This window comes from Podarcis melisellensis (genome assembly GCF_964234715.1).
Source record: "Podarcis melisellensis genome assembly, chromosome: 5".
NCBI lineage: Eukaryota > Metazoa > Chordata > Lepidosauria > Squamata > Lacertidae > Podarcis > Podarcis melisellensis.
In genome coordinates this window covers 44,687,007-44,705,697 of record NC_138537.1, presented here as the reverse complement: position 1 = coordinate 44,705,697, position 18,691 = coordinate 44,687,007, and the positions used below count along the sequence as shown (strand labels likewise).

Sequence of the window (18,691 nt, the reverse complement as noted above, 5' to 3'; positions counted from 1 at the left end):
GGGACGGTTTATTAGTCGTCACAGAGCGCAAGGAATCCGGTAACTTTGACAAACACGCAAATTGCCCAATCACATCATATCTTTCTGAGGCAGTGCCGCCTTACTCCGTCAGGGCGGCGCGCCTCCCCCAATCAGAGGCAAGCGGAAAGGACGGCTGTTTGAGCGACGCCATCTTGCACGCGAAGGGCATTGAATGGTTGTTATCGGGAGGAGAAAGCGGGTAATAACTGCGGCGGGCGCTGACTTGGCTCGGCAGACGGTTACTTTTGTTGGGGTGTTTTAGTAGCATCTGTAAAAAGGGTAGAGGCCCTGTTAGTGTCTTGTGACACACACACGCACCCTGGTAGAAGTAACCTTCAAAGAGTGCTATGGCAATTGAAATTCAGTTTAGTAAGCCAATAGCTACTGCATAGGTCCAAAGGGTCAGATTTTTGTGCTGCTGTTTCCGACCGGGCCGAGGGATTTAGGCTGTCATTTTCTATTCTGTGTGTTGTCTTCAAAACTCGTTATGAATGCCATTGGTTGGTATATAGAGTAATGTAGCGTTTGATACTCTTTATACGCAGGTTGCTGTTCATATGAAATAACTAAAGTTAGTTCAATGGTAACAGCTAACCGAGGTCTAAAGGAGCTTCTGTTATGTTGATTGAAAAGTTCTGAGCAGCTTGAACTGCTTAAAGGCTATTATTTCACTAGTAAACGATGATGCATAAAATAACTTTCTGGTTAGTGAAATATCCCAATGGGAATATGCAAAACGGATTGGTTTCCTTTTTCTGAAGTTCTGGTGTTATGCATAGCACCAGACACTGGTTGGCTTTGCTTATGACTCTGTAGTGTCCCTGTATCTGCAAGAGGATGAGCCATCTCTTTCCTTTTTTTCCAGATTTGCAGTGTAAAATCAATCCACGTGTTGAGAAGATATCTGTGTTAATCGCAGTTGAGAAACATTTGGTAAGTTGGTCTCTTATACTAGATCTAACTAGTTTTCCTCAGTGAATTGATTTGAATGTTTCAGTGGTTGATGCCTATTCCCTTCCACTTCTTGCTGAACAACAGTGATTGAAGGTCTGTTTAAAAGTGCTTGCTTTCTGCCCAGACTTATGCCTTTAGCTATGACATTGATGGCCTGACTCCTTGGGGTGGGAAACTACAGTTGTTGGTCTTGTTGGTCACTGACTCGACCAAGTATAGGTGGTACAGGAGTTGTAGTCTGGAACGATAAGATAAATTTACTGCATGAAGTATTCTGATGTCAATTAAAACTATAATTACATCATTCTTACAAATAGGACATGCAACTTTTATTAGGTTATCTATTATTATTATTATTATTATTATTATTATTATTATTATTACTACCCATGCATGTGAATAGTGGCAGATCCATAACCTGCTCTATGGAGGCTCAGGTGGCTAAACAATTAGTTATTTACAAGCCCATATTACATTTCTTGAAGCATCGCTCTTAACTTCAGAAGTAACCATTATTGTTTGAAGGTCAGCACTGTAAAATATATTGGTATTAGATGTAGCAAACAATTCAGAATAACAGCTTTGAGTAGATCCTCCTATGTAGTTTTAGTTTTAGTAGCTAATGCTTTCATGCTCAAATGTAAATAATTGGAATGAAGTTGGTCTACTTTGGCTGGAAGATACTGTAGATTTTTTAAAAAAGATTCAGTACTAACTTCCTTTTTTAAAATCTAGGACTAATAGTGATGGCAGGACACGATGCTGGGTCACAACACCAATTCACAGGGTTTCATAAATACTTCAATACCTACACCATAACAGGCAGAAGAAATGTAAGTGTCCAGTTAAATAACTGCTAAGAAACAAAGAAGTTGATTCTCAAAAGTTCCTGAATTGATTTGGGAATGTGTATGGTGGGAACATCTGGCACACAGACCGAATTAGGCTTGGCAGGGATCCTAATTTGGTTTGCAAGGCTCTATTCCACAAACCACTTGCCCTGCCTCTGGTATCCTGTGGTGTGGCCTTCACTTTGAAAGTGTTTCTAAGAAGTTTAAATGAAATCTCCTTGGAACACACTTCAGAAGGTGATGTCTTAGCACCCAAGGTGGTGTCACCTGATAACATTATTACATTAGGTGATTTGACAGGTGGCCAGCCCTGCCTTCCTGTCAGATTTGGGCTTTAATAAACTCAGGTACTTTTAATAATTCATTTCTCTCTTTCCTGCACTTAAATAACAGAAAAACAACCCTTTGAAATGTGTTTGATCTGAGGAATAATACCCTTTTCTGTCTTTAGTATGTTATAGCTACATATGCAACGGTTGCAAGTATCATCCTGTATTTTAAACTGAGGCCTAAGAAGCAAACTCCAGCCGTGACACAGAAATAAGATGGGTAAGTGTTTGCCATATTTTACTGATGCCAGTAGGGCTTAAAACCTCCAGAAATCCAGGTAAATCTCTGTATCTGTACATGAAATGTCAAATGCAAGTTTAGGATCTTAAGCACTTGTATTGTTACAAGTAAATAATTTCATAGGGCTTTAAGCAGATTACAACATGAATAAAGTTATTTCTTACCAGGAATGTTATCATATGTTGCTGTCTCTCTAATCTCAACATAGGGCTTTCTTAAATGGCATAACAAAGTGTAGTGATCTTGAATTTGTGTAACACTCTGTTCTTCAGCTAATCAAACACCAGGAGCAGATGCATAGTACCAGAATTTTGATACAGGACATGTAAGGTTAATTTGCTTGTTTTTGAAACCTGGGATGTTTGCCATGAGTTTAAATTTCATAGATGTCTTAATAGAGTTGGCTAAGGAAAAGTTGATAGTTCAGATAGCAGCAATTGCTCAGCATGTGCATTTTTATCCTATTTTATGTCACTCAGTTCTTCACTGAGTGGCACGACAAGAATATCTAAATACAGAAATAAGGGAAAGTGGTTGCTTTCATATCCTCTTGACATCCAGTTGTGAGCATGCCTTTAAGTTCTGCCCAACTAAATAGCATGTTATTTCATGTCAGCAGTGTATCCCCATTTGTATGATCATATATCTTTTTAATAAGCCTTAAATGTGTGAGCCAGCAAACCAACCAGGAAGTCTTCTGTTAACTGTAATTTCCCATTTTGTCTGAGCCAGGAAACTGGTTAATGGCTTCAGAACGAGCCGGTATATGAATTTTCCTGGTTTGGGCAAAATACTGCCACTGTGTGTTAATAAATAAGTTGTGCAAGATGTAGTAACTGAATGATGTTTATTTTTTTGACAGGTTGACATGTTGACACTGGACCATGCACATAATATAACTAGAAGTTGATGTACACTTCAATAAATCATGAACAGTGATGAAGTTTGTCATCTGTACACATTGTCACTACAGAAGTGACGGTCCTAAATATAAACAGCGTGCAGAGTTCTAGTGTGTACAATTCCGTTAAGGAGCCCTTTCAATCTGTGTTGAGAAATGATGAATACGTCCTTAGGCATTACTGTATCTTTGGGATAAATGTTACTCTGCATTCTGTTCCAAAAGTAAATTATGGCTTTCATTACAACCATTTGTCTTCCATTTGTAGTAAGAGAGGAACAAACATGATCCTATTTCCTGTGTCTTAAACATGTGGATGGTGCTGAGCAGAGTATGGCACTAATACTAAATGTTAATATAACCTGTTTAATCTACAGGCATTCGTCAACATATGGAATTCAATGATGTGGCAGGGCTGCTTTTACATTGAGGATAATGCTGAATGATAGGTGTTAAGACTACTTGACTGATCTTATTTCTGAGCAAATATGTGTCTGCACCACTCTGCACAGCCTTAATTCAACCCAAAGTGAAATGCAGATAGGTAATTGGGATCGTGGGTTGCATCCATTGTGGGATAACAAAGCTTTCACTTGCTTTTAACCAATTGTGGTTTATTATGTCCAAATGGAGACAAAATGGGCAGTCTTAACTATGGTTTATGAACTGGTCATTCACCAATCCATAGCAAAGATTCAACTACTGTTTAGGCTTCAAATGTAACAGTACCTGTAATTAAATTGAAAGTAGAAAGGGAAGCTTCTAATCTTGCAGTCCTGCAGGAAGTAGCTTGCTTATTTATGTAATGCAAAAACATAATTTAGTGTTGAGACTCAAACCAGGCCTAAATTCCACCACTTTCTGCAGTTTGCCTCTTAGGAAACATCCTTTATGATGCTGCATATACATTTCCTCCCAGATGATGTACTTCCAGTGACCTGCAGGCCCCTTCTGATGGACAAATGTTCTGATCAGTCACCTAGAGGCTAGTAGTGAGCAGGGTCAAAGAATGCAATTTTTACTTTTGTACAGTTTGCTAATTTCTACACACATCCCTCTAGCCATTGTTCAAGAGTACAAAGCACAGCCACTAGAATATGGCTGCGGTAGGCTTGTGGTCTGAGAAGACTTGCAAAGGCCAAGCAGAGAGGCCCAGATGACTGCATTTGGCTTTCAGGCCTGTGGTTCCCGACCCCCATTTTAAAGATGTGACTAACAGGCTTCCCTGAAACACTGATTTCTATACATACAACCCTTTTAAAAATCCAGTTGTAAACTTGACAAAGCATTACACCATTTCTGGAATTATGTAAGTGGAAATCTTCCACAAGTAGTATTTAACAGCCTCACTTTTTTTCTTTTCTTTAAAATCATGATTCTCTCATTTGCTTTGTCTTTGAAGATAAAAGCTTGTAGTACAAGGGCTGCTTTTGCTGGAACTACAGAATATAGGTTCAGATGGGTAAAAACAAGGCCCTTGTGAGCAAATGAAACTGAAAGACAGGCACAAAATATATTTTATTATAAAATATCAAAAGTATAAAACTGTACATAATGCAAAACCACGGCAGTATGTTTTTAAACTAATGGATCCATACTAGTTTTCAACAAATTGTGTATAGCTGTGGCACAATTTTTCACAGAAAGCATAAATGATACTTATGCTTTGTCATTCTAGAAAGGGCTCAAAAAGTATTTCTCCCCCTGGCAAATACTTAAGGGGGTGAATCAAGATTCTTGTGGTGGGAGGTTGGTCTACTTTTTGTATCCAAAATAGTTAGGAACGCAAAAATTCAGTTTTAAAGGTTTCAAGTATCGTTTGCGTTTCCTAAAATGCCGCTTACTGGTAATTGAAGTTTTAGAAATGTTCAATCTTGTTCAATTTGTGCTTTTCAGCTTTGAAGAAACTAGGTTACTCACATAAGTCAGATAACTACTTAGGCCTCTTCACAGCTTTATAAAGAAGTAACAGCTCCATAGAGACAAATTCCACTCTTATATGAACAAGCCTTATTCCGAAAGAAAATTTTGGGTACTTATTAAACCTGTGTTAATGCCAATCTAAGTGCTTTTAAATTGTTGTTCAAACAACTTTGCTTTATGCAACTGGCACTACAGTTTTGTAGTGCCTGTTGTCATTTTGTGGACAAGGTTAAGCAAGGTATTCACACATACTGTTTACTTCTTTTAAAAAGCCATACCACATTATATGTTTCTTCCCCTATTTTTATGATGTCAATGTCTCAGCACTAACACTGGGGTTGGGGTGGGGTTTAAAATAGCAGTTTCTGAAGGTGTTGCTTGAATCATCATCAGTTTGCACCATTTGTTCTGGCAGACAAGTTCAGTTCATTTGTATAATATGTACATTGTGGTCTTCATTAATTCAAGTTATTCTAAGATATACATGAGACTTGTACAATCAAGTCTTGTAGTTTGGTAGTTCACTGAGGACTGTATGCTCCAGCGGCAAGAAGCAAATTTCTGCGGGTAAAATGAAGATGTGTGACAGGGGTCGATTTGGACATGTATGTACCCAACAGCAAGTCTTGGGAGCTTTCAGGCAGGTTTATATGTCCAGTGGCTGTGGTAAAATCATCTGTTTCTAAGTCCTCAAAGGCTTTCACAGCATCCCATAGCTTTACCGTGTTATCCATGGAACCTAGGAAAAATGAAAGCAACTCTTCTAATTTAAAAGGACATAACATTTAATTCTGAATATAAAGAAAAAACTTCTGCTATACATCACAACCCATTCGTCAAGCTGAGGATCTACAAAACTACTAATCACTTCTTATATTCACTGCTAAGTACTCTGTAGTAGTTAATAGCCTTTCAAAGATAAAGCCTTTTCAAAGATCCTTCAACCTGCTTGCAGGGAGGAGAGGAAGTCCTAATGCATGAGTCGGAACCCATTTCACTCATGCATGGACTCTGTAGAATATGACCCAATGTTTCTAAAATTCTGGTAACAGGACAGAAAATGCAGGTCCCACTCTCACAATTTATAGTTTAAAAGATACAATCTGAAACCCTCGTAATAGTAAAAAATAAATGGAATTATAATTAAGTCATATTTGTATTATATAGTATGAAATCCCTTCACTGGGTAGATTGGGGGCTGATGCTAATAAAATTACAGTGGGGGAGCATGAATAAGCAGGAAGGCAAAACTTCTAAACCCATTTACTTTTTCAAAAAGACCCACTCCTTGTTCATAATAGGTTAAAAAAAAAAAGCCAAATTCTGAGGGGGGAAATATTAAAAGTATTCTGCAAAGCCTGCTCGAATTTAGCATGCCCACTTCGGTAAATACATAAATAGTAGCTTTGCTTCAAAAGGTATATAATTGCATAAAAGGAAGTTTGGGCCTGGCCTATTAGCCTCAGGTGGTGGATGCTGGGGGATGCAGTGTAGAAGCAGTGTGTTTATGGACAAAGCTGTGCGCCATGCGGCCTCTCCTGCAGCCCCCAAGCTACCTGGCTTCCCACAGGTGCAGTACACGATACCTCCCCTCACCATTTGCAAGTGATGTCTGCTTCTACACATGGAAAGTTGGGTGTGGCACCATCTTGTCCTTTAGGTTCAGTTTTTCTAGTTAACAGACAATGCTAGCAAATTAAAGTATTAAATGAATATGCTTTAACAATTGCTCACTAAATGGAAGACTGAGATGTCAAAATAGAGACAAGTCTATGATTCCAGATTTTAGTATTGTTCCACTAAACAGAGCAAAATTGACTTCAATACCTGATGCTAAGATCTCTCCATCTCTACTGAATCTGAGTGTGTAAACTGTGTCTGTGTGACCTTTTAATTCTCCAACCATCAAACCATGCCCAATATCCCACAAAAGCACTCTTCCATCTGTTGCCCCAGTTGCCAAGAATCTTCCGTTAGGAGAAAATGCCAATGAATGAACTGGTCCCTGGAACAAAAATAAGCCTATTAACAACAACACTTATGCATCACCTTCTACAAGAAGCCTCAAGGTAAATTACACTAGAAATGATAACAATTCAAAGCTACAGAAAATCCTATATATAAAATCCAAAAACAAAACCGTCAACGGTATGCCTTGTTTTACTTAGCAAGCACCCTTCAAATAAATAATGTCATTTCAGAGCACTCTGCACCACCTCTTCTGAGGTGACCTCTTATTTCCCAGTGGGAAGTCAAAAGTTAGGTTGTGGTCCTATGGAGAAACAGTATCTATTCAAAAGGAAACTTTGAGCAACAGGTCAGTTTTTAACTAATTTCTAGTACTGTGTGCAAAGGTTTCAGCCATCTCCTGTTACCATTTTTGTGCAACTAATGTATTTCAGTGTTAATCTCACATTAATTTACCTTATGTCCTGTGAAAATTCTGACACAATTCCCATTCAGGACATCCCACAGCCGCACAGTCCTATCTGCTGAGCCTGTAGCAACGTAGTTGGAGTTTGGGTGAAAACGCGTCGATGTGACATCAGCAAGATGGCCAGCAAAGATCCGCAAAGGCTGGTAGTGATCCGTAGCCCACAAGCTTAAACCAGTACAAAGAACATTTCAAAAATGTGAAACTAGAAATACATAACAAGACTACTGATGTCCTGACGGCAAGGGAATGTGTGCTTCACAAGTACCTCGAAACTAAGCTGAGGAGTCGAGAGAAGGGGGGGGGTTAATTCTCCCTCTAGTATAAAAAAATCTAAATGGGAATTAGTAGTATTTTTAGTCAAGTTTCTTAGAGGATATTCCCTAGAACAGGGATGAGGTACCTTTTTGACACAGCAGGCCAGACCTGCAATGGCGTGTGTTTTTTTGCATTTTGTCCTCCCGAAAACCTGATGCCTTAATTTTGGGTTAAAAAAAGTAGGGGTCGTCTTATATAAGGGTCGTATACCATATACCATATACAAAATAAGTTAACTTTGGCAGGTGGGTGGGGCCACCCACCTATCAAATCATCTAATGTCAGGTGACTGATAGGTGGATTCACCTATCAAAGTTAATCTGACGCAGGGGCAGGGGTCTCCTTCACCAGTGCCATTCCGCTGGGAACATGCTGGCAAAGCAACAACTATAAGGACTAAAATCTCCAATCACCAGCTGATAAGCAGATAGTTCAGTCCTGCTGGCTGAAGGAGTCTACTTCTCCAGCATGTTCCCCACAGGGAACACAGTGGCAAAATAGATCCTTGCAGGATTGAACCCTGCCCCCCCCTTCATCAGCTGACATCACCCAGTGATATCTATTGAGATAGAAGTGGGTGTTGTTTGGGGGAAAGGACCTTGCAGGCCAAATTGACCTATGGGTTAGAGGTTCTCTACCCCTGCCCTAAAATATAGCAGATAGCAACAAGGAAATATCACCAACTGACAAGACAGAACTGCAGATTTACATTGAGATGGGAAACTCATGCTGACTCTTACCGAGCCACTCTGTCATGACCTCCAGATATAAAGTAATATCCATAGGGAGAGAACTGTGTATCCCATATAGGGTAGTTGTGTCCTTTGTATCCGACTAGACAAGAAAAGGTTAAGAGGCTCCACAGTCTGATAGTGCCATCCTCTGAAGATGATAGCAAGTAGTTCCTGACAGAAAAAAAGAAATCAGAAAAGGTATTTTTGAAGCTATACTCAATCTTAAACCTCTCAATAACACATTTCAAGACATCAAAGCTTTTAATACACTTCAGGAGAGTATTATCCCCATTTTGCATTTAAGAAGCTAAAAGAATAAGATCACAGCTGAGATGACACAGGAACTAAGGATTTCTTATGTTTACATCCTCTTAGCCATCACACTGATTGGTTACTGTTTGATGCTTGGCTGACGCCTGATTTGTTTTTAAGAATTAAAATTTAACAATATAACCTCAAAATTATAAACTACTAGGTTGTATCCAACATTGCCTGTAGCCCCCACCCTCCACACACCCTCAAACTGCTCTGGAGAATTACAGGTTTGTCCAGAGATGATGGAGGGGTTTTGGAGGGAAGGGTAAAAGGTAGCTGAAGCCCAATTACAAGAGCTCAAGTCCACTCACGCAAAGTGGGATGCTGCCCACTTTAAAACATGCTCCTCGGAATGTTATCCCCATTGTTTCTTAGAAGTTATTTCATATTCATGTTTTCCATACAATATTTTTAAAACAGTGATATAATATGAAATATAGAACACTCATCTATTCATGTGCATGTGAAGATCTATTGCCCCATATATAATTTACTAGTTTAAAATATGTGAAAAGCCTCCTGCATCTTAGAAAGCTTGATCATGCTTTAAAGAAATAAAACCATTATTTTGACAGGTATATATTTCATTGTCCAATACACAAAAACATTTCAGAGACTATAGCTAGAGGTAGGTTTGAGATTCATAGATATTAAGTGGACATTGGCTTAACCCACTGCACTTTTGTAAACAATAAATGTGCAGTACTATTTCAACTCTAAGCTTTTTGATATTGTACATAGCTCAGCTGAAGGATGGGACCTTCAGATTAAAAATATGCTAGTACAGACGGAACATTTCGTGTGGGGGTTCTGTTCCCGGCCTCTGCATGCTTTGGTTGAGTGTACATAAGCATGCCACATCTCTCGTTCCGTTCTATTCCAGGTCCAAAAGGACTCATATGTCAGCAATCACATGTTAACTGGACATGTCTAAAATGGCCACCGCCTGTAGCAGTTTGAGGCTTCGAGCTCATGAGGTTCCTTCTGATGCTCAACATAAATTACATAGTCCATGGGATCAGGTCTCATTCATCTATCCTGAGGTGGTAGACTCAAATTGTACAAAAGTCTCCAGAAAAATACTTTTTGTAAGTGTGGATACTCTGCTTAAAGAATACTGTATTAAGAGATCCCCCCACAAATAACTATTGTTTTACCTATCAGGACTGAAGCTGGTACCATAGACAGGTCCACTGTGACCATATAAAATCTTCAACTCACTTGCTGTTCTCTCATCCATGATCCTTTCTAAAACATCATCTGATTCTTTATCTATGAGACTGAGATCTGAAAAGAAAAAACCCTAAAGTTTATCTTCATGTAGATCGCTAGTAGTGCTTGCCAAAGTGCAAATGCCTTTTTGATTGTATCAGAATACCACCATGGCCTAAATCATGATTTTCTGTCAATTTCAATGATACAGATCAAGACGCCCTCAAAATGTGTTTGTCTATAACCTCCATCAGCTCCAGCCAACAGAGATGTGCTGGCTATGCCTGAAGCAAGCTGCAGTCCCAAATATCTGATGGGCATCTGGTTGGGAAAGGCCTTCACTGAAATCTGAAATCTGTGATGCTTATACCAGAGTACCACTGGCAACCATTTTGCTAGGCTGACAAGCATGAACACTTTCATTTGTATTTTCTGCTCCATTCCTGGAACCACTTGATTTTTAAAATCTCTGCATTAGCATATCTTCCTTAGCAAAAACACAGTGTTCTACGATAAGGAAGTAGAATAACACAAAATAAATATCGTCTCATTTCCAAAGTATCACAACATCTTCCCTAAATAGAGTATTGATCCTTATGTATAGTTTTTCCCCTGATGTCAGTAGTTATATGTAAAAACAATTTGTATTAATTTGGGTAGGATTGCTATTCCAATGGAAAGATTTAAACTGAGCAACCTTCCTCCATGTGATCCTCCATCAGAACAGTTAGTGTGTAAATTAGGACGAGAGTTCATTCTGATTACCTGCTGCTGATTTCACACTGCGTAGCTTTTTGGGTGTCACAGACCACACTCTGACAGTGGAGTCGGCAAAGCCTCCAACGATCATGCTAGAGTCATCTGTAATGTCCACTGCTGTAAGGCCCTGTTCATGCAAAAATCACCATTGAACAAGTTCTATATGTGGGCTGAGAATGTAATCACCACACAGTGTTGTTCCCCGAGAATTGGCCATCTACCATTAGTTTTGAACACAGAGGTGAGAATTACCATATTACAAAATTAACTATACTGTATAGCCATTTTTTTAAAAAAAATGTAAAGCAAATGTTGCTAAATCTGGGCAGAAGTTTTTTGTTTTTAAAGAAAGGATCCACCTTTTGGCTGGCACTGATTTTTTGTAGTCACCATTTACCCAACCCTCCTGAGTCCTCTGGAAATGCAGAGGACTTGAGAGAAGGGGAAGAGGTTAATTTTCCACTTTACACCAGTATTTGGAGACACTCGAAATAGTGAGACTCCCTTGCTGTCCATCTCTGCCTCCCAACCTGAAGTAAGACAAAGCCTTCCTGCCCATGTTTTGTTCAATAAGTGAAAAGCAGAGAAGGGAAGGAATCTTGCTTCATGTGGGGCAACAGCAAGCCATCATTAAAAGTAAAAGATTTGCAGCTACCTATTATTTAAGCAGCCTTCACAAGGCACTTCCACATTTTTGGTATTAACTATGTGTTATATCCTGACTACAACAAGTGGCCTTCCAGCTCCGCATTAGGCAGGTGGTCTCTGTCCAATTTCTTATGCTTCCATCTCCCATTGCAGCCCACATTATTTATTTCCACAGCTGTCCTGAGGGCCAGAGGAAAGAGGATGAAAAACCACACTGTGCAAGCAGTGTCCCACTCATTCAAAGTCAGGGCACAATCCATTTTTTAAACTTTGCCAAGATTTGATAGAACAGGTATCTGGGAAGGGCTGGATTATACAGAATATATTTTGCATGCCAAGTTTAACCCTCAACATCTGCAGGTAGGGCAGGGAGAGAATGGTCTGAAACTGGGGAGCCACTGCTATAGACAAGGAGTGGAGAATTAAGCTCACCATTGCCTCCCCCGTTTGGTTGAGGCCATTTTGGCAAAGCCACCTCCAGTTGCCCTCCGCCTAATGTCATACTTTGGTATCACTACTAATCCCACAACTGACCTGGTATGCATTAAGGAATGTGTAGAAACAAATGGAAGGCAGGCAGTCTGGACCAAGACGTACACGTTTAGTGGCTTCTTTCATATTCATTATTTTGTCCAACTTATCCGAATCCTTTAGCTCAGGAAGCGGGATTCTGTATACAGAAGAACATACTTAAAACCAAAAACGAAACAAAAGACTCATTGATGTGAGGAAATCACACCTGCACACTGAACAGAGGCCGAAAAAGAACTCAACTTTTGAATGTCTGGGGGGGGAAAGAACCCAGAGAACAAGCTCCTTGAGTAGTAATAACTAAAAGATGACAAAATTAGGAAAATCCTAACTACCAATTCTTTTACAATATAAGGGAAGTTACTTTTACGTACACCTCCATATTCATAGAGGAAGGTTTTCCTTCAAATGATACAAGCTTTTTACATCAGTGCAACGCATCTCCTAATACATGGGTAGGCAAACTAAGGCCCAGGGGCCGGATCCAGCCCAATCACCTTCTAAATCTGGCCCACGGACAGTCTGGGAATCAGCATGTTTTTACATGAGTAGAATGTGTGCTTTTATTTAAAATGCATCTCTGGGTTATTTGTGGGGCATAGGAATTCATTCATCCCCCCCCCCACAAAAAATATAGTCCAGCCCCCCACAAGGTATGAGGGACAGTGGACTGGCCCCCTGCTGAAAAAGTTTGCTGACCCCTATCCTAATAGAAAGAGAACCTCCAAAACATTTTTTAAGAATCAAATTAACTGAGAAAATGCTTATCAAAATATTGACTATAGTCTAGTTCCTAGATGGTAAACTCTCCTTTGCTCTGTATCACATCAGAGTGCATGAGGGCTCACATGACTGAATGCTCCTCCATGCAGAAGGAAAAAAAGCCAACCTTCCACACACAAAGCTAGATGTCAGGTAAAAGACTGGGGTAGAAACCTTTTCTGTGATATCTAGTTTTCTATTCAGCAATGTCAGCTGCCCACTTCAGTCTGAACTGGCGCAGACTAAAAAAGCAAGATGGAAAATGAATTGAGATGTTTCTACTTTTAGCATTACCTAGTCTGTGGAGGAGCATTTGGATCTTGCTTTTTACTTTTTGATCCCATGCTGTCTTTTTTTGGCTTCTTCTTCTTTGGCTTGCCCTCCTCATTTTCCCCCTCTTCATCTTCATCATCCAAAGGCAACTCAATTTCTGGTTCTTTTAATAAGCCAAAAAAGACCTACAAGCCAAAAGAAGAAAACAGTCATGTAATTTAAAAAAGAAAAGTTTAATGAAACAGAGAACTGGTAGAGAAGAATAATAAATTTTATTAGATCAATGTAATTACTTTTAAAAATATGAATGTTTCTCTGTGGACCACAACAGCTTTCATTTTTTTTAAATATAAATATTTATTAAAAGTTTTTCAATTTTATAAACAAAAAAAAATCCAATTAACACAACAGAAAAACATAAACATAAACAGAAAACATAAATATACATTTAACAACAAAACAAAACAGATATAATTCCCAAAATCTTATCTCCATTACCTTATATCCCGGACTTCCTCTCACCTCCCCCTTTTGTATTCCAGTTTAAACTTAAATTTCAACAAAGTCCTTATTACCACGTTAATATAACTTATCTTAGCTTATTTTTCCACCTTTACATTACAGCTGGTAACCATTTAATTTCTGTCCAACATCATTCTATCTTTCACACAACAGCTTTCATTTAAGACATACATCTCTATGAAGAGTGGTCCACCAAAATTCTCAGCTATTTTCAAGTAATTGGGGGGTGGGAACAACAGTTAAGTTTTAACTGTGCTTTAAAATGACATGTAAACTGGAACACTAATCTGTCACAGATGTCAGTGACAAATGTAACTCCTTAGCCTTTCTGTATCATATATTGAACAAAGGCAGAACAGATGATTATTATTATTTTTGTACTTCTAAAACTTTAATAAATATTTTTTTAAAAAAAAGAACATATGAAAACATCCGATGTAAGTCATCTCTAATGCCAAGACAATGGTCAGAGAGATACTTGCCATTTTGGCAAGTAAGGGGCACATAAATTTAAACTGCTTTGGAAAATTGGAGATCTATCCAGAACAACATCCAGTTTAGCACAAGGAGCTGCAGTCAGGAGTAATGATATGTAAGAGTGCTTAGCTAATTCTTCCTTATCCAGAAGCATACACTGTTAACCAACTGCAGATCTAAAGAAGCCAAGAACTCTCATAGAACTGACAACCTAGACATCCCTGACAAAATGTTCATGATGTTACGTATTTATTAACCTCATACCTTTGCTTTATTAGCCTCCCGTTTTGCCTCTCCTGCCAAACTTCCCACCATAGCATCAATCTGTTGTTTACTGCGAGGCATTCCATCAAAGATATCAATGTAAAGATGTTCCTGAACAATATTCCAGATCTGATTGTTCTGTTTTTCCTGAAGGTGTCTCTTCAATAGCTGATAAGAATCACGGGAAATTCGCAGCACAAACTTGCTCGTTCGAAAATCCAGCATTGTCTCATTCCCTCTCATGTGCTCTTTTTTGGTTAAACTTGATAGTACACGCAAGTCATCTTGATAATAACACTCCTGATCTCCATGAAACCTAGAAAAAGGTTAGAATCACACAAAAGATGTGTCGGGGGACAACTGTCTAAACAACTTAAGTTCTGTGATCTTCAGCATTTTTTATTTTTCTATATTCACACATGACATCTATGTACTATCACCATCTTATATTTAATATATCTAAAAATTATGTTTTATCAATAGTTTTGTTAAAAATTCATTTCAATTGAATTTTTCACTCCCATAACTGCTTTTATCTCATAATTTCTTTCATTATCTAAGGGTGAGATCCAACATAGTGCAAGTGGGTGTCCACTTGCACAACAGAGCTTCTTCCTTGTCTACATCTGCCCGTCTCCCCCACTCACTCCAAAATCTGCTCTGGAGGCTGAAGAGAAGAAAAACTAAGTCCTGTTGCACAAGCAAGCGTAATCATTCTACGTCACCCTTAATGTCCCAGATCTTTCTCAATCAATTGCTGGTGCAGTCAGTCTAACAGAACATCTTGAAATAGCAGTAATTTAATAAACTACTTGACTTTCAAGGTAAACCCTTACCACATAGTTCATTATACCAGAAGAAAGCCACAATTCTAAAGCACAGAAGCACAGGTGCTGTGAGAAATAGCTAGCTTTTACAAGCAGCAGCCTTTTGTATTAGCCCATAAAACCAGAATGGACAAGGCTGGAAAAAACATTTCAGATTCCTAAGTAACCACATAAATGTTTAGGAATTCAAGTACCAAATACCTAGGATTTTCCAGCCTTAGGCACAGGTAATTTTCCTCTGAAGAAGCCATGTATATATTTGCTTGCTGCCCATAACAGGAGACAATGCAGAGTATTTCATTGGTTCAACTCCCTTAAGTCATTGAAATGAGCAATGTTATCAAATGGTTCAGGCCTAGAAGTTTCAGAACTTTGCAGACATCACTAGAACTGGCATTTAACCTCATAATTAAACAAATTAGCACACACATAAACAAATGCTGCCTCATAAGAATAATAATTAGTCATTGGAATGCAATAATCTATGTAATAACTGGGAATGCCTTAAGTCATGTTATATGGCATCTATAAATATCCTCCTAAAATACTGCATATATTTTGTGGTTGCAGGCTTCCAGTAGCCCACACTTGCAGGAAAGACCTAACTGCCAGGAGAGGGGCTTAAAAATATTTCAACATCTCAGGATTATTTTGTTCCTCCTCTGGATGCCTGCCTTAGCGTAAATGTTACAGGGGGTACTTCCAGTTCACACACTTTAACTCAGAACATCTGCAACCAACAAATTTATAGATTTATCTAGCTAATAGTGAGAACATGAAAATGGAGACTAAATGAACAAAATGGTATTACTTTTCAAAGAAGGACTTTGCTTCATTTTCATGCCCATTGTAGACTAGCTCCAAGTACATATGTACAAAGAGAGGATAAAAAAGCTGCGATAACTCAGCTCGATGACAGTCCAGAGCACATTCAATGAAGTGTTTCAGTCCACTGTAGTACTCTTCATAAAGCGCTGGGTCTCCTTGCTGATTGTAGGCAGACAGTACTGCACTTACATCTGGCTGATCTTCCACAAAGACTCCAACTGCTAGGCATTAACATATAAAGGGTAAATCAATGTTTGCACTCTGTGTAACTATTTCAGTTCTAAACTGTGTAAGCTTCTTGAGACAATAACCTCTTTCCCCTTTATACTGCTTCATAAATTTTCATGTACAGCAACAGTGCTATTTTTATCACTTTTAATAAGTAATGACACGGAGAAAATGACTAAGAAACATGCTGCAACAAATTTCTTTTCAACTAAATGTTTACATGAAAAATTGACATCATTCAATCATACCCTAAGCTCAATTGTATTATTATAATCCAGGATCAAATATCATTCATAAGCAGGTTATGCAGTCAGTATAGCCCCTTACCTACAACTCCTATCATCCTATGCCATTGGTCATGCTAGTTAAGGCTGATGGGAGTTCTGCTCTACAGAATATTCTATTAGTGGCGTCAATTCCTCCTATTATACTACTTCCCAAAATGTAGTTATAAAAGGTGATAACTAAGTCTCTCACCTAGTTATTTTGAAACTGAAGCTGTAGCCTACACTTTGTATTCCTTCTGTATTATGTGTGGTTTTAAATCTAATTTTACTGTAGACTTTAACTTTGATTGCTTGGGAGAATAAAAATATAAACAACAGCTTTATAGGAGTGCCCCAAAACAGCAAGCAGATTAACAAAAAAAATTTTTAATATATACAGTAATGTGTACTCCAAGATGATGATGATGATGATGATAATAATAATATATTATTTATACCCCACCCATCTGGCAGGGTTTCCTCAGCCACTGTGAGCGGCTTCCAACAAAATATTAAAATACAATAGTCTGTCAAACATTTAAAAGCTTCCCTAAACACATAAATTGGTCAAGTCATTACAATTCGCAGAACGAATCCTTTGCAATAACACTAGGTGACCACAGCATGCGAATTAAAAAACTGGATTTTGACCTCAGCTGTCACAAAGCAGCCAGTGCAAATGTCAAAGGTCCCTCCTGCGAGCGACCCCTTCGCTCACCTTTCCCAGGTGGCCCCAAGGCCACTGCGGGAGGCGCCGCGGCAGCGCCCGGAGAGATGGTGGCCCCGCTCTGGCCAAAGGTGACCGAGCTGAGCAGCACATCCCCAGAGCCGGGGGCGCCGCCGCCGGGCTCCTGCCCTTCCCCGCCATGGGACGCCTGGACTCCGGGCGCCGAGGAGCCGGGATCCGCCGCGACCTCGTCGGCGAGCAGCCGGGCCTCCCTGCGGAGGATCTCCTCGGACTCGCGGAGGTTGCTGCGCCTCAGGAACTGCAGCACAGCCAGCAGCGTCTGCCGGTCGGTGGGCAGCTGCGAAGCGGGCGGCGCAGGGCTGGGCGCCACCGGCGGCTTCGCGTCGGCTCCTGCCGCCAACGGCTCGCCCCCTTCCGCTAGAGGAGCGGCGGCCGAGGGGGCAGAGGGAGCGGCAGCGACTCCCGCTGCCGCCGTCGCTCCCGCTGCTGCGGCCGGCGACTGAGGGAGAGCGGGAGGAGGAGGGGGTGGTGCCGGCGGCGCTCCCGCGTCGGGGTCCGGCTTCACTGTGACTGCTTCGGCCGGCTCCTCCGGCAGAGCCGCCATAATGGAACCCGACAGCCTCGCCTCCAACTCAGGCAGCCCGCGGCTTTGCGACAGTGAGGGCACGGTATCCAGCCGTGAGGCCAAGGGCTGCTCGCGACAATTAGGGCGGCGCTTTACGGCACTTCCTGTTCCACTGGAGGGAAATGATTTCAAATAGAATACTGTACTGTAAAATAAAAGGAGAACTATCTAGCGCAGGTAAATGCTCCCGATGATTCTGCGACCGTTTATAAGTTTACAAGAGATTATAGGTGCGGCTTGTACAGAGGGGTCTATTCCCCAGTTGTATATATCCTATGACAAATATAACAGGTGAAAAGTGTAACGTATACCACATTTTAAGTTGTCAGTGAGCAGGATTCTGAGATGTCTTTGAGAGAGTTCTGTGAAACTCGAATGGTGGTGTATTTCTGTCTTCTGCACCCTCACACACTTAAAAGCCAATTCTAAACAACGTGTTGGCTATTTTGTTGATTTAGCTGAACCTCGGGATATTATATAATCCCCTTCTGTAAATTGCTTAGATTTTTCGTATCGAGTGACTAAAAAGTCAAATATGTAACAATAATGATGTTGTGCAAGCACTAAATACTGACCCTTTCACCAACACTGGCATCAGAATGATTTCACTATGCACCCATTTAAATTGTCTAATCAAAACTGTGATTAAGCAGTAGCGAGCGTTAAGTTTAAGAAAACCATTTTATGTATTTTATTACAATAGGAATCAAAATTCAGTTTTAAGACCAAGTGCTGCTGTATTGATGTCGTTGTTATATAT

At 39.9% G+C, this 18,691-nt stretch overlaps 2 protein-coding genes across 3 annotated transcripts; one reads left to right on the top strand and one right to left on the bottom strand.

Moving 5' to 3' along the window:
- The first annotated feature begins 96 nt into the window (after positions 1-96).
- On the top strand, positions 97-3,544 carry ATP5MK (ATP synthase membrane subunit k). 2 transcript variants are annotated; one of them, XM_081912012.1, is made up of 5 exons: positions 97-220; positions 887-954; positions 1,711-1,808; positions 2,278-2,375; positions 3,259-3,544. In XM_081912012.1, exons 3-4 carry the CDS (start codon positions 1,722-1,724, stop codon positions 2,368-2,370), a joined length of 180 nt encoding a protein of 59 aa, XP_081768138.1. In that variant the 5' UTR covers positions 97-220; positions 887-954; positions 1,711-1,721; the 3' UTR covers positions 2,371-2,375; positions 3,259-3,544. The 2 variants fall into 2 exon arrangements, with proteins under 2 accessions (XP_081768138.1, XP_081768139.1); XM_081912013.1 differs by having other exon boundaries at positions 174-259.
- A 1,252-nt stretch (positions 3,545-4,796) lies between these two features.
- TAF5 (TATA-box binding protein associated factor 5) lies at positions 4,797-17,951 on the bottom strand. Its single transcript, XM_081912000.1, has 11 exons — positions 17,337-17,951; positions 16,108-16,342; positions 14,470-14,785; positions 13,228-13,391; positions 12,175-12,310; positions 10,999-11,119; positions 10,179-10,308; positions 8,713-8,877; positions 7,645-7,822; positions 7,048-7,225; positions 4,797-5,959 (listed from the first exon to the last, which is right to left on the bottom strand). The coding sequence occupies exons 1-11, from the start codon at positions 17,908-17,910 to the stop codon at positions 5,742-5,744; spliced, it is 2,415 nt and encodes an 804-aa protein (XP_081768126.1). The 5' UTR covers positions 17,911-17,951; the 3' UTR covers positions 4,797-5,741.
- Positions 17,952-18,691: the final 740 nt, after the last annotated feature.